This window comes from Staurois parvus, unplaced genomic scaffold, assembly GCF_062004578.1.
Source record: "Staurois parvus isolate SC_StPar_1 unplaced genomic scaffold, SC_StPar_1.0 ptg000661l, whole genome shotgun sequence".
NCBI classification, from domain to species: Eukaryota; Metazoa; Chordata; class Amphibia; order Anura; family Ranidae; genus Staurois; species Staurois parvus.
This window is the reverse complement of record NW_028318457.1, coordinates 1135906-1147859: the sequence shown is the minus strand read 5'-3', so window position 1 is coordinate 1147859 and position 11954 is coordinate 1135906. Positions and strand designations below refer to the sequence as shown.

The following is an 11954-nucleotide window of genomic DNA, read 5'->3' as shown; positions in this document are numbered from 1 at the left end:
TTTTTTGTTTTTTTAATTATTTCCAAAAACAAATATGGCAGAGGTTATCTCTTCTGTCCCCACTTCACCCAAAAAATACAAATACTTGTAACATGTTTATACATAAGCCTTCATTCATATGCTTAACAATTTATTTTATGATTAATAAGGAGTCCATAGGAATTGGACATAGCACTGCATGTATCAATGAAGAAAATGGAGAATTTTCTGAAAGTTTACAACCTTGCATTGCTAACTCTATTGAGAATTTAGGTTTATATTGATTAATGTTGTTATAAGAAGAATGTAATATGTCTTTTAACTACACATCATTTAAAATATGAACTATTATTTACAAGTTAAATACAAAGTGCTAAACTTAACATTATTAACATTTCTGCATTGAGGAACATTTATGAAAACTAAAGAAAATATACCAAACTGTTATAATTTTAACCAGAACAGATGTTGAAGGAAAATGCTCTAATGGGAACCTTTTGTTCTAGTGACAACTGTTAATGATTGGACAAGAAATTGTGAATAAACACTACTTGTAACTTCAGCTCTTAAGTGATGAGTACTACAAGCACATGAGTTGCTTATCGCACATGGATTGGCCAGCAAGCTTGACATACTCTGGATGTTAAGCCAAATTAGGCAATTGACTTGCAGAGCTGTACCACAATCCAACTATGCACAATTTAGATCTCTTACCTCCCAGGGTACAGATTTGTCATTGTATAGCTAGCTAAGATAACAAGCATCTGGCTGTTCTAGACAACACCTGCACCTTTCTACTAGTTTGCTCTAGTCATCCTCATTGTGAAGTACCCCGTTGTTTGAAGCACACATGCCATCTTGTGAAGTCAATAAACTTAAGAGTATGCTATGGTTACTACCCCATTTCACTAATCACAGAGGATAGAAAAATCCTGTTGTCACTTAGGGTCCTGGAGAGGTGATGACACAGAATAATAAAATGCAGATGTCACTGATGGATTGTATTTTAACTGTATTACGCTGCCTTAGAGAGTGAATGAGATGTTTTCATTAGTTATGCTTCAAGGATTAAATTGGGACATGTCAAAAAAGATAAATGGCTCACAGCATCTGAAGGAATCCTAATAAATGCAGCAGGATGACATACATGGTTGCAGTTCTTGTGCCGCCGAGGGGTTCTTTAATGACATAATGCACAGAGCAGTAGGGTTTAGTAAAAACCGCAGTCATTCAGGAGAAGAAAAAGCCTTAATTAAACTGCTCACACTCTGCTGCTAAGAGGTGATCTTAGTCCAATGTGTTCTTTTACACTCCTAAATAACCTCTAGTCCAAGGCCGCTATGTTATTCTATGTCATTTCAATACTCTCTAGTGTTATGTCTGTGAAGGTTCTCCTTTAAAGAGGGTCATGATATGTCTAGCAGTAGTTAGTTGCATTCAACTGGACTTGTTCTGCAATGTTAAAGATGCTTCGTAGCTTCTCCAAGCCACTTCTACAGTTCTAATACGTCTCAAGTGTTATGATTCCAAAAATGAAAAGTGCTAAAAGAAAATATATACAAGTGTAGACATTAAAATAATATAATTATATGTATTATGGAGGTATACTGGACGCCTTTGTATTCCATGAAGGCTATAACTTGGCTGGTTAGTCAGGCATTACTCATATCAGCAGTCTTTAGCGACATTGGTCCACGTGGCATTTTGTAAGATCATCTCAAATTAAGTGTCGCTATCCCCTGCTTGCAGGACATAGCCCAGTGTGGGGTCAATTGAGTCTTGCAGCTAATACTGAAGAGCTATAAAAGGAGCGTGAAGCAAAGACACCCCGTGAGAATTGCAGGGTACGTGAAGTTCATTCTTCATACAGTGTAAGGTCAGGCTTAGCTCTGTCAGTTCTTCATTCACCATGCTGTCTGTTTCTTTCTCCCTCAAGGCTTGGAACAGGAACATTACATCCAACATTAAATCAATAATATGGCCACTCCTCAACTGTGTGAACCTGCAAAATAAAATATGTAAAGGTAAGAAAACTGTGCAATAAATCACTTAGAAATACCCATTTGTATCCAACACCTCACTCTTCTATGCAAAAATTAATTATGACAATACTTCCTATTTTAAGTCAAACTGCAAAACTGAGTCTGGCACATGTCCCAGTTTGATACAGGCAATAAAGGGAAACTGCTTTGCCAACACGGAGCAAAGAATCTAGTTCACCAAATTGCTTACTCCTGCAACAGCTTATACTCTGCTCCACCTCTGCACTGACATGCCCAATACTTCCAGATTTGGGGAAGCAAGTGGTTCACTCCCTTTCTTTCCATGGGATAGTGCTGGTATTTGTTTAATGACCATGTAGAAACCCAGTATGAATTGTAACAAACACAAGCCTTCCCCTCTATTCTCTTGCCAGCAAAAAGAGCCTCAGGGAGTAAAAGGAAGATAAGTTTAGGCTGCTGCAGGGTCACCATTAATGTTAACTTGTTGCTTTGTCCTTTTCCAATATTAGGAGTGCAGAATTTAACATTTTTATGAATGTGTCCCTGCACAGTGCTATGGCCTCTTATAAGATTTGGAATCCTCCATTTTTTTTCTGGGATTCATCAATAAGGCCCAATAATGTCACCAGCACTTGGAGGAAGTAGATGCAGTCTGGGGTGGAAGAGGAGTATTTTTTACTTCTTTCAATTTTTTTTGGCATTTGACTGAGTGTTTGTTTTTAAATGGGTGTGGGGGCTCCCAAACAAGCAGACAATGCAATGTCTTTCCACAATCAATTTTCCTTTGCTTTCAAATGTCCACTGAAAACACAGTAGGAAGCCTATTAGTTTCTTAAAGCCCATCTCCAAGAAAATGAAAAATCCCCGCCCCCACTGCAAGGGTTAAATGCTTATTATGCCTAAGGCTGGTCATACACTATACAATTTTCTGTCCAATTTTCTTTAGATGTACCTTCAACTATGTAGTGCAAGGGCCTGCCTAATTGGATAAAATTGAAAGTGTTTAGGTTTGACCTCATATTATATGGTTTTTGGTAAATCTAAAGCAAAATTCTCAAGAAAATTGTATAATGTATGGCCAGCATTAGGGTTACTGTGCAAGCAGATTTACTTACCTTACACTCCACTCCTGTGGGCTCCAGCGCTCTCATCCTCCTGAAGCTCTGATCAGTGTGCAGAGCCTCAGCATCATCACGTACAATACAGGAACATTAACCCAGTATTGTATGTTGAGGAGGCTGGAGTGCGCCGGTCTCCGTGTAAAGAGGGTTGCAGTACTAGAGGGACCTTGCTGGAGTGAAAAGTAGGGTCGGCCATATATTATACAATTTTCTTTTAGATTTACAAAAGCCATCTAATATGAGGTCAAACCTAAACACCTACAATTTGCATTCAATCAGGCAGGCCTTCACACTGCATAGTTGAAGGTAAATCTAAAGGAAATTGAATTAAAAAATTGCATAATGTATGGTCAGCTTACAGCTTTGTTCCTGTGTGGCTTAGGGTAAGTATTTACCCCCTAAGCCTCTACCCCTAGATTTAACAAACATTTAACCCTTGTAGTGTAGGAGGAAAAGCAGGGTGGACCCACTGCAAGGGCAGATTTTTTTTGTATTTTCCTGAACTTTGGGCTGTTTATCAAGCTGGTTCTTTGGAACATTTTAATAAGCAAGAACTGATTTGTGTTTGCTTGCCTTTACTTATATTCCTTAGGTCAGGTCACATGATTTTCAGTGCAACTTTCGTGTGCCTTTCATGCAACTTTTACACTATATGGCACTCAGGTCACAAATTGCAGCAACTTCAGAGGAAGTAATTGGAACAGCTGTCATAGAAAAGCATGGCATTTCTCATGTCCTGTGTCTTTGGGTGTCACAAGTTAGATTCAAAGACGCAGGAGTGTGAACCAAGTCTTAATTAATTTCCCAAAATGCAGCAGAACACTTTTGAATAACAAAGTACCCATCTAAACTACAACAAATTAAGACGTTTTCCCTTTTATCCTTGCAAATGATAAAGATGCAGGTATGCAGTTTAGTAACTGGCCCTCGTGAATATCTTGTACCTGTGCTTAGCCCTTCCATCATATACTATGAGATATACATTCTGCTGCAATGAGGAGGAAAGGTCAATGAGAACAGTTCTCATTCCTTCTCATGTTTTCAGGCAAAAGCTTGAGAGCACCAAAAAAAAAAAAAAAGTATTTCCCATAGACAGTGAAAGATATCCTAAATGTAATTCTATTGGAGACCATTTTAGATACAACTAGCCCCTAGCTGTGTTTTGAATAGGTGAAATTGCATGCAGCAGTCATCCAGAATTAGCTTTCATTAATCCACCCATTTTAAGATGATAAATTCAGATTATTGACATTGGTTACTACACATCACTGCACCTTGTATTAAGAAATAAGCCCTAAGATACAATGCTTAAAATAATACAATCATCAAAATTTGATTTATTAAGTCCCTTGATGCAGGATTTGTCAAAGTTTGTGTGGATGGGATATTTGCTCATGAATACTGTAATAAGGATGCCTGCACTGCTATTTAAATAGAACTATTCGATGGCTAATAATAAAGAGTGATCAATATTCATGTGTAGTTTCTCAGTGTCTTGGAGAGACCCTGTTGCCAACTTACAAAATTTGCAGGTAAAGGCACAGAAAATCAAATACTTTTATTGCTTACTTGCAGTGCTTTACTTTCCACAAAAGATTTTGCATTCACTTGCAATGTGCCTAGCTAAAAAAATTGACTACTGAAAAGTCAATTCCCTAGTAAAGTCCCCTCCCTTCTGCCATGTTGTAGCCCTCTTCTCTTCGGGGAGTGTTGGTCCAGCTCCTCCATCGTTCCCTTCACCTCCCTATATGCAACTTCTGGGGAAGAAGCAAAGGGGAATACTATAGAGTGCCACCTGTGTGACAGCTCAAAGTCTACTGGGGCTGCTGACATCATCTACAAGATGGCAGGGTGCTGTAGCAGTCACATGACTTTTTGGATATCTACATAACGGAGTATTTTAAAGGTGAATAACATGCATAAAGTATGTTAAGTAGAATTCAAGGCATTATTTTCAATTTAAATAGTAAGGGAAGGTCATGACTCCTGTAAGATTTATTTTTGTAATCTGTGTCCCATTGTGGGGATATTCCTTCACTTCCTGTCCCATAGCCACAACAGGAAGTGAGAGAGAATCCCTCTAAAGCACAGGTGTCAAACTGGCGGCCCTCTAGCTGTTGCCAAACTACAAGTCCCATAAGACATTGCAAGACTGACAGTTACAAGCATGACTCCCAAAGGTAGAGGCATGATGGGACTTGTAGTTTCGCAACAGCTGGAGGGCTGCCAGTTTAACACCCCCGCTCTAAAGTGAGGGAATCTCTGACACCAGAACTAGTGTCCCCAATGGAACATATCCCCTCTATTTCTGTTCTGAGGACAACCCAAAATTTGAGAGTTTCTTTTACTTTTGGTGATAAAGGTAAAGAGGACAAAAAGAGATGGTGACTCTCCCTAATAGGGGCACATTAGCACGTGACAGGTGTACTAATCCTTCTCCACTCTATCCAAATCTAAAAAAAAAATGTTTCATCTTCAGTTACATTTTAAATATACATATAATCCTGTAGTTTGAATATAGTCTTTATGTTCAGAACAGTTATTTACACAAAGCCATCATGCTGGAAAGTAGATACCTTGAGTGAGTGTGTCCGTTGATGGTTAACGCTGGAAATACTGTTAGCTGTTCATCAGCTAAAACCTCCAAATGTAATTCAGCCCGGCGAATAGAAAGGCCAAAATTTTCTGGGTCAATGTAGAGGCTGATTTCTTTTTTCCCTGTACCAAAAAAACCCCCAGAATTTTTAGTTTACATTAGTCAAATTCATATAGTTAAAGTCAAACCTTTTATAGTTTTTGATTAGAAAATGAGTTAAAAACGCCATAAAATTGTGTTTTTGGGTTTTTTTTTATGGTTTTTTTTAATGGTCGTCCCGCTGGGGATATTTAACTTGCAGTAGAACTATAGGCAAAACTTTTAATTTTGGACAGAGTAAGGCTAGGTTCACATCTATGCTGTTTGCTTTTGACCCGTTTCTGCATTGTGATTTGCGTTGCATTTTGTGTTTTTTTTTTTTTTTTTTTTTTTTTTTTTTGCAACAGCGTTTTTGCCACATTTTGCGTTTTTTTTTTTTTTGTTTTTTTTTTGTTTTTTTTTTCCTTGTTGCTAGGCAGATTTAAAATGCAAAACGCATCAAAAACACATTAAAAACGCTGCAGAAATGCATAAAAAACACACTACATGCTTTTCTGCAGCATTTCCATTGAAGTCAATAGAACCAAGAATGGAACTTTTTGCGTTCAAAAAAGTCCATGGCCCTTTCCAAAAAACGCACCGGGTGAAAACATGGAGATGTGAACATGTCCCATAGGAAATATGTTAAATGGACTGTAGTGCATTTCTGAAAAACACAAACCGCTGTGGAAAATGCTTAGGTGTGAACCTAGGGTAAGGGAGGTTATAACCCCTGTCAGTTTTTTTTTTTTTTTTTGCCATCTGTACCCCATTGGGGAAATTTCCCTTCACTCCCTGTCCCATAGCCAAAAGCGGAAGTAAGAGGAAATCCATGCAAATTGAGGTAATCCCTTGGGCCCCCAAGGTCACCAGAACCAGTGTCCCCATTGGAAGATTTCCCCTTAATTACTTTTCTAGGGACAACCCAGAATTTGGGATTTTCATTTCCTTTCACTTTCAGTGGTAATGAACAAATAGAGAGGGTGAATGGACCTGTTTTTTTTCTGCTGAGCAGAGTGGGTGGATGACAGGTTTGTGTCTAATCCACACATGCAGAGCAGGCATGGACACAGCCGTCTATGCTGAATGGGCCATCAGTTGTAAACAGACTGGCTGTCTGATTACACCTGACTGCCTCCTGATCTTATCTGCCCAGACGGAAAAGATCCCCTTCCATTTACATCTGCTACTCCATAGGGGAGAATGGAGGGTTCGATCAGATCCAACTGAACAACGGACAGGTGGACCTGATTGGATTACTCATGTGAAAGGAGCTTAACAGGAGCACAAACGGCAATAAAAACGTAATATATGTTCTAATCCATCTCCACTCTCTATCCAAAACTAAAAAAAAAGTTTTGCCTTTTAATTATACTTTAAGGGTCAACTGCAAATTTGCAAAAAGCAACAAAATGATAATGGGCCTAGCACATGTCATAAAAAAATATATAAATGTTACAACTTTGTCCACATAAACTAAGAATTTGCCATGGACTGCTTAACTCTGTTGGCAAAATCAGAAATAAGTTGTAGCTGTGTATATTATCCCTGACTCTCCAGGTTCCTGTGGAGGAACAAATACACAGAAAGTAGTTTCATGTGTGGAAAAAGTCCTAGGATTCAATGGGCAATGAGGGAACTCACCTGGTCGCCAACTGGTGGACATGCTGAGAAGATTTAGTATAATACATGTGCTCATCATTCTACCTCATTAGCACTAAACTTTAGAGGGCTAGACCTGTTTCTAGCAATAAACACTCCATCTAACATTACACACTATTGTCACTGAATCTGACAATGCCCTATATGCAGGCAAGATTTTGTTCATTGGAGCGCCTGTTCCAGCAAGAACTAATGCTGGCCATACATTATACAATATTTGACTACATTTGTTCTTTAGATTTACCAAAACCATATAATATGAGTTCAAACTTAAACACTTTCAATTTGTATACAGTCAGGCAGCCTCTTGCACAACATAGTTGAAGGTAAATCTAAAGGAAATTGAACAAGAAAATTGTATAATGTATGCCCAGCTTAAGAGGGGATTGCCTCTGACTTTGGTTTATACCCACTCTCTAGGAAATGAAGTGAAGAAAAATCTCCCCAATAGAACCCTGAAAAAATTAAATAAAGGTAGTAGGAGTAAAGCCCACTTGCAATTCCAGGTATGGCATATTTACACTAGTCTAACTTGGACTAATGTAACTATGCATATACCTACCATACCTATGGGATCTCTCTAGAACACAGGTGTCAAACTGGTGGCCCTCCAGCTGTTACCAAACTAAAAGTCCCATGAGGCATTGAAAGATTGACAGTTACAAGCATGACTCCCAAAGGCAGAGGCATGATGAGACTTGTAGTTTTGCAACAGCTGGAGGACCGCCAGTTTGACACCCCTGCTCTAGAAGCTGGAAATCACTATAGTAGACACTGCTACTCCAGTGATCTCCACATGTTTTCATGTCCTGTGCAGAGCAGCTGCCTTGCTGAATTCTGAACACAGGAGGTTGGCCAGGGCAGCCATTTGGCTTGGGGTCCAAACGTTAATGAAGATCACTAGAGTAGTGCTGTCTACTACATTGATTTCCAGCTTCTAGAGGCACCCCACAGGTTTTGCATATGCATAGTTACATTTGTCCATGCTGGTCAATGTAACTATGTAAAACATACCATACCTAGAATTCTTTTTTAAGGGCAGTATTAGAGAAGAGCAATCCTCCTGTCGAATGCCAAATTTGCCACTGGAACCTCACGTATCACTTTAGATAAGGCAATAATAAAGACACATTGCCTGCAAAACCAATTAAAGATTACACTTACTGTCCAGAGAAGCCTTTTTCAACCTTTTTGACCTCTGAGGGACCCCTAAAATATTTTTCATGTGTGGGAAGCCAATTTATCAGGGGTAATCAGGAAAAATTCTCCTTACATTGATGGTTAGTTGGAAGAATTCCCCTCTTTACAGACAACTAAAAAAATCATAGGTGTAATGCTGCTGGCTTTGCCAAGTGCTTTTGGCTCTGTATCTTTATGCTGATGCATTCATATGGGAGGTCAATCTTCCAAATCTCAAGTAACCCCTAGCAACCTCTTGAGGAACTCTATGGTGCCACAGAACCCTGGTTGAGAAGAGTTGGTGTAGAGAAAACGGTTTTGTCTCAAACTGATATTTGGATTATATAGCTCCATTTAAAACCAACAATGCAACGATACTGAAGAGAACACACAGCAAAAAGGGATTGCTCCCTCAAGATAATATCAATCAATGCACAAGGAACAACCCTACTTCACTGGAAGGCAGTCTTTTTTTTTTTTTTTTCCTTTTGGTAAGGACAATAAAGATATTTTTAAGAAAACTAAAAACTATAATTTGGTTGCCTCCTTCTGCATGCTTTCTAGCTCACATAGGCCTCACAAAACGTTATATTCTCTCTTCCCAAATAATTATGAAGGCATTCTTGAATTTTTTATTTTTAGTGGTAAATAGACAGAACCCCTGTTGTTTTTTTGTTTTTTTTCTAACTATTTCCCCATTGGGGATATTTACCCTCTTTTTACCCTGGTGACTAATTTTACTGGGAATGAAAGTAAGAAAAAATCCAAAATCTAAATAGCCATCAGAATAGCAATAGAAGGGAACATTTCCCATGGAGATGCTTGTTCTAGTGACAACTGGCATTTCCCTCCTACTTCCTGTTGTATCTATAGGACAGGAAGTAAAGGGAAATCTTCTCAATGAGAAACAGATGGGGAAAAAAATAACAGGGTGTTTAAATCCCTTCCTACTGAAACCAAAATTTTAAAAACAAATTCAGGCAACTTTCACATTATATAGTCATTCATTTTAGATATAGAAGACATTTGATCTGCTTTACTTTCATTATAACATTAACTCTAACATATAGTTTACATAATAAGATGTATCAAAAAGACATACCATCCACCATTGTTCCCTGGAGTCCCTTTATTTTAGGACAGTTCAGCCGAAGCTTGCAGCACCTGTAGACCCTGCTTACATATTGGAAGAGATTCCGTTGAGGGAATGTTGCCTTCAGTTGTCCGGTGAATACTCTGAACATGTAAACTGACTTGGGATCTTGATTATCAGTAGAATCGTGCCAATGTGTCCAAGACTGGTTCATGTAATTACATTGTGCCCTGTGAAAGTTTAGGATATCCTGTCCTTTTGGTCTGTCAGCAGTCAGTTTTGCCATCATTGTCTCTATTCTGTCGCTATTTTGATTATCTGCTTTCTGTTTCTTGATGATGATATTTGTTTGTGCTGTCCTTTCTGGCTTGGCATGCACTGGTACATGTCCAGAGATTTTCCTTAAAACCACAGGGTAAGCCCAGGAGACCTGAAGGACACATAGCCAGAGCAACAATGTAGACATTTTTCCTCCCTTTGGAAATAGCTTCTAAGTTGTCTGCAAGGGTCCCTTAAATACACCAGTCTTATTTCCCCTTCAAAGGCCTCTTTTTCAGGATGTGGCAAGGGGCATTGAATGGAAAAAGGCCTTTCATATAGGATATTGGTGTCAAACCTCTGAACAATGTGTTTCGCAAGCTGAGATAATGACTTGTTTGCACAGCTACCATTATGGTAATGAGAATCCTAAGCTCTTTACTGAAGTTAGAAAACACTGTATGGGAAAGACAAGAACATGAATGATCTGCTTCATTCAACATGTTCTGATGAATTAGACAGCAAATAGTTCTGCTGTAAATGTGCTCATAGACATGAGATGACAATTGCCCAATCTTCTGGACCTTCAAACAGTCTTATGTCTGCAGACATCTTCAGCCACTCCTGGCAACTGAACCCAATTAGACAGGTTTTAAATCATTATCTGATTGATATTAATCCCCATTTACAGTAAGGTTGGAACAGGTAGTATTTATCTGCTATGTGCAACAACATATGTTTGTGGGACTAAGCTAAGCATATAAATTTCTGTTGGATAGGCTTTGGGAAGGTTCCCCGGATCTCAGGGAAGAAGTAGCTATTGGCCATCTTGGATTACTTTTGGCCAGTAAAGTTGTCTAGGCATGCTTCATCTCCTTCTTCTACTACAGGTGTAAATGTACACACATAGATCACCAGAGAATGAATGTTTATGTGGCCATCAGTAAAATGGGCAAATCTTACTGGTGTTGGGAGTAGGCCTGTATGACCTATTTTTTCTTAAAGCCAAGCAGAAAGTATGACATACATTAAAAAACATTTTAGTTGAAGGCTTGCTTACATTTGCTTGTTCATATCAATACACAGAAGAATTTTAAGATTTTTAGAATTTAGAAGAATTTACCTGTTTGCCTAGTTCTGTTTTGCATTTTTTTCACAGTATAAAGACATACAGTATCTACCCATAGAAACCGTTACATGAAAGCTATTGTGAATTAATTATTTGAAGCATCATGATTTATATCCAAAGCAAGCAATGGACTTTGAGTCCTCCAGTCAACAATTTGTAAAGGCGATAGCTGCCATGTTACCTAGCCTACAAGAAAACCTATGGCTTTTCTCATACCCCATCAGTTCTTATTTTGTATAGGCTAACATAATAGCCAGTATACACATTTTCAAGTACTGGACAATTTTCAAACCAGGTAACAATCTTAATATTTGAATTTAAATCTTTTCTAACACTGTAAAGTTGACCATAGATATGAGATGACTGTTCATAAAATCCAACTGATAATTATTTTTAGCTTGATCAAGTCTTCAGGCAGGAGAGGAAATCTGTCTGCAGAGGTAGCAGAGTCATTATAGACTTGATGATTTTCTGTTGACTGAAACTGGTCAACTCCGCCAATGATGATTTCATGCCTATATAGACCTGCAGTTTTGTTCATGTATCATAATAAAATGTGCTTGCATCAGTCATTCACCCACGTGGACCAAAATGTGAAACATTGATTTGTCTATAAAAATTCTATGACCTTGTTAGACGCTTACTGGCAGACCAATGGAGGAATCAATAAGCCGGTTGGAATTTCCCAGTTTATTTTTATGGTTCCCTCAAGAAAATGTTTATGTAGAAATTCTTTAGTGGTTCACATATATGTGGATTGGATGAAGTTTGAACTGTGTTCAATCCGCATGACATGTGAAATAACATTGCTTCCTATGGTGCCTGTTCACATATGTCCAGTGAACTAGCAGTGTGG

General features: G+C 38.4%; 1 protein-coding gene across 1 annotated transcript; it reads right to left on the bottom strand.

Annotated features, from left to right (window-relative positions):
• LOC149448733 (uncharacterized) lies at nucleotides 1-10193 on the bottom strand. The gene is made up of 3 exons (XM_089651735.1): nucleotides 9721-10193; nucleotides 5680-5821; nucleotides 1-1981 (listed from the first exon to the last, which is right to left on the bottom strand). The coding sequence occupies exons 1-3, from the start codon at nucleotides 10175-10177 to the stop codon at nucleotides 1765-1767; spliced, it is 816 nt and encodes a 271-aa protein (XP_089507861.1). The 5' UTR covers nucleotides 10178-10193; the 3' UTR covers nucleotides 1-1764.
• Nucleotides 10194-11954: the final 1761 nt, after the last annotated feature.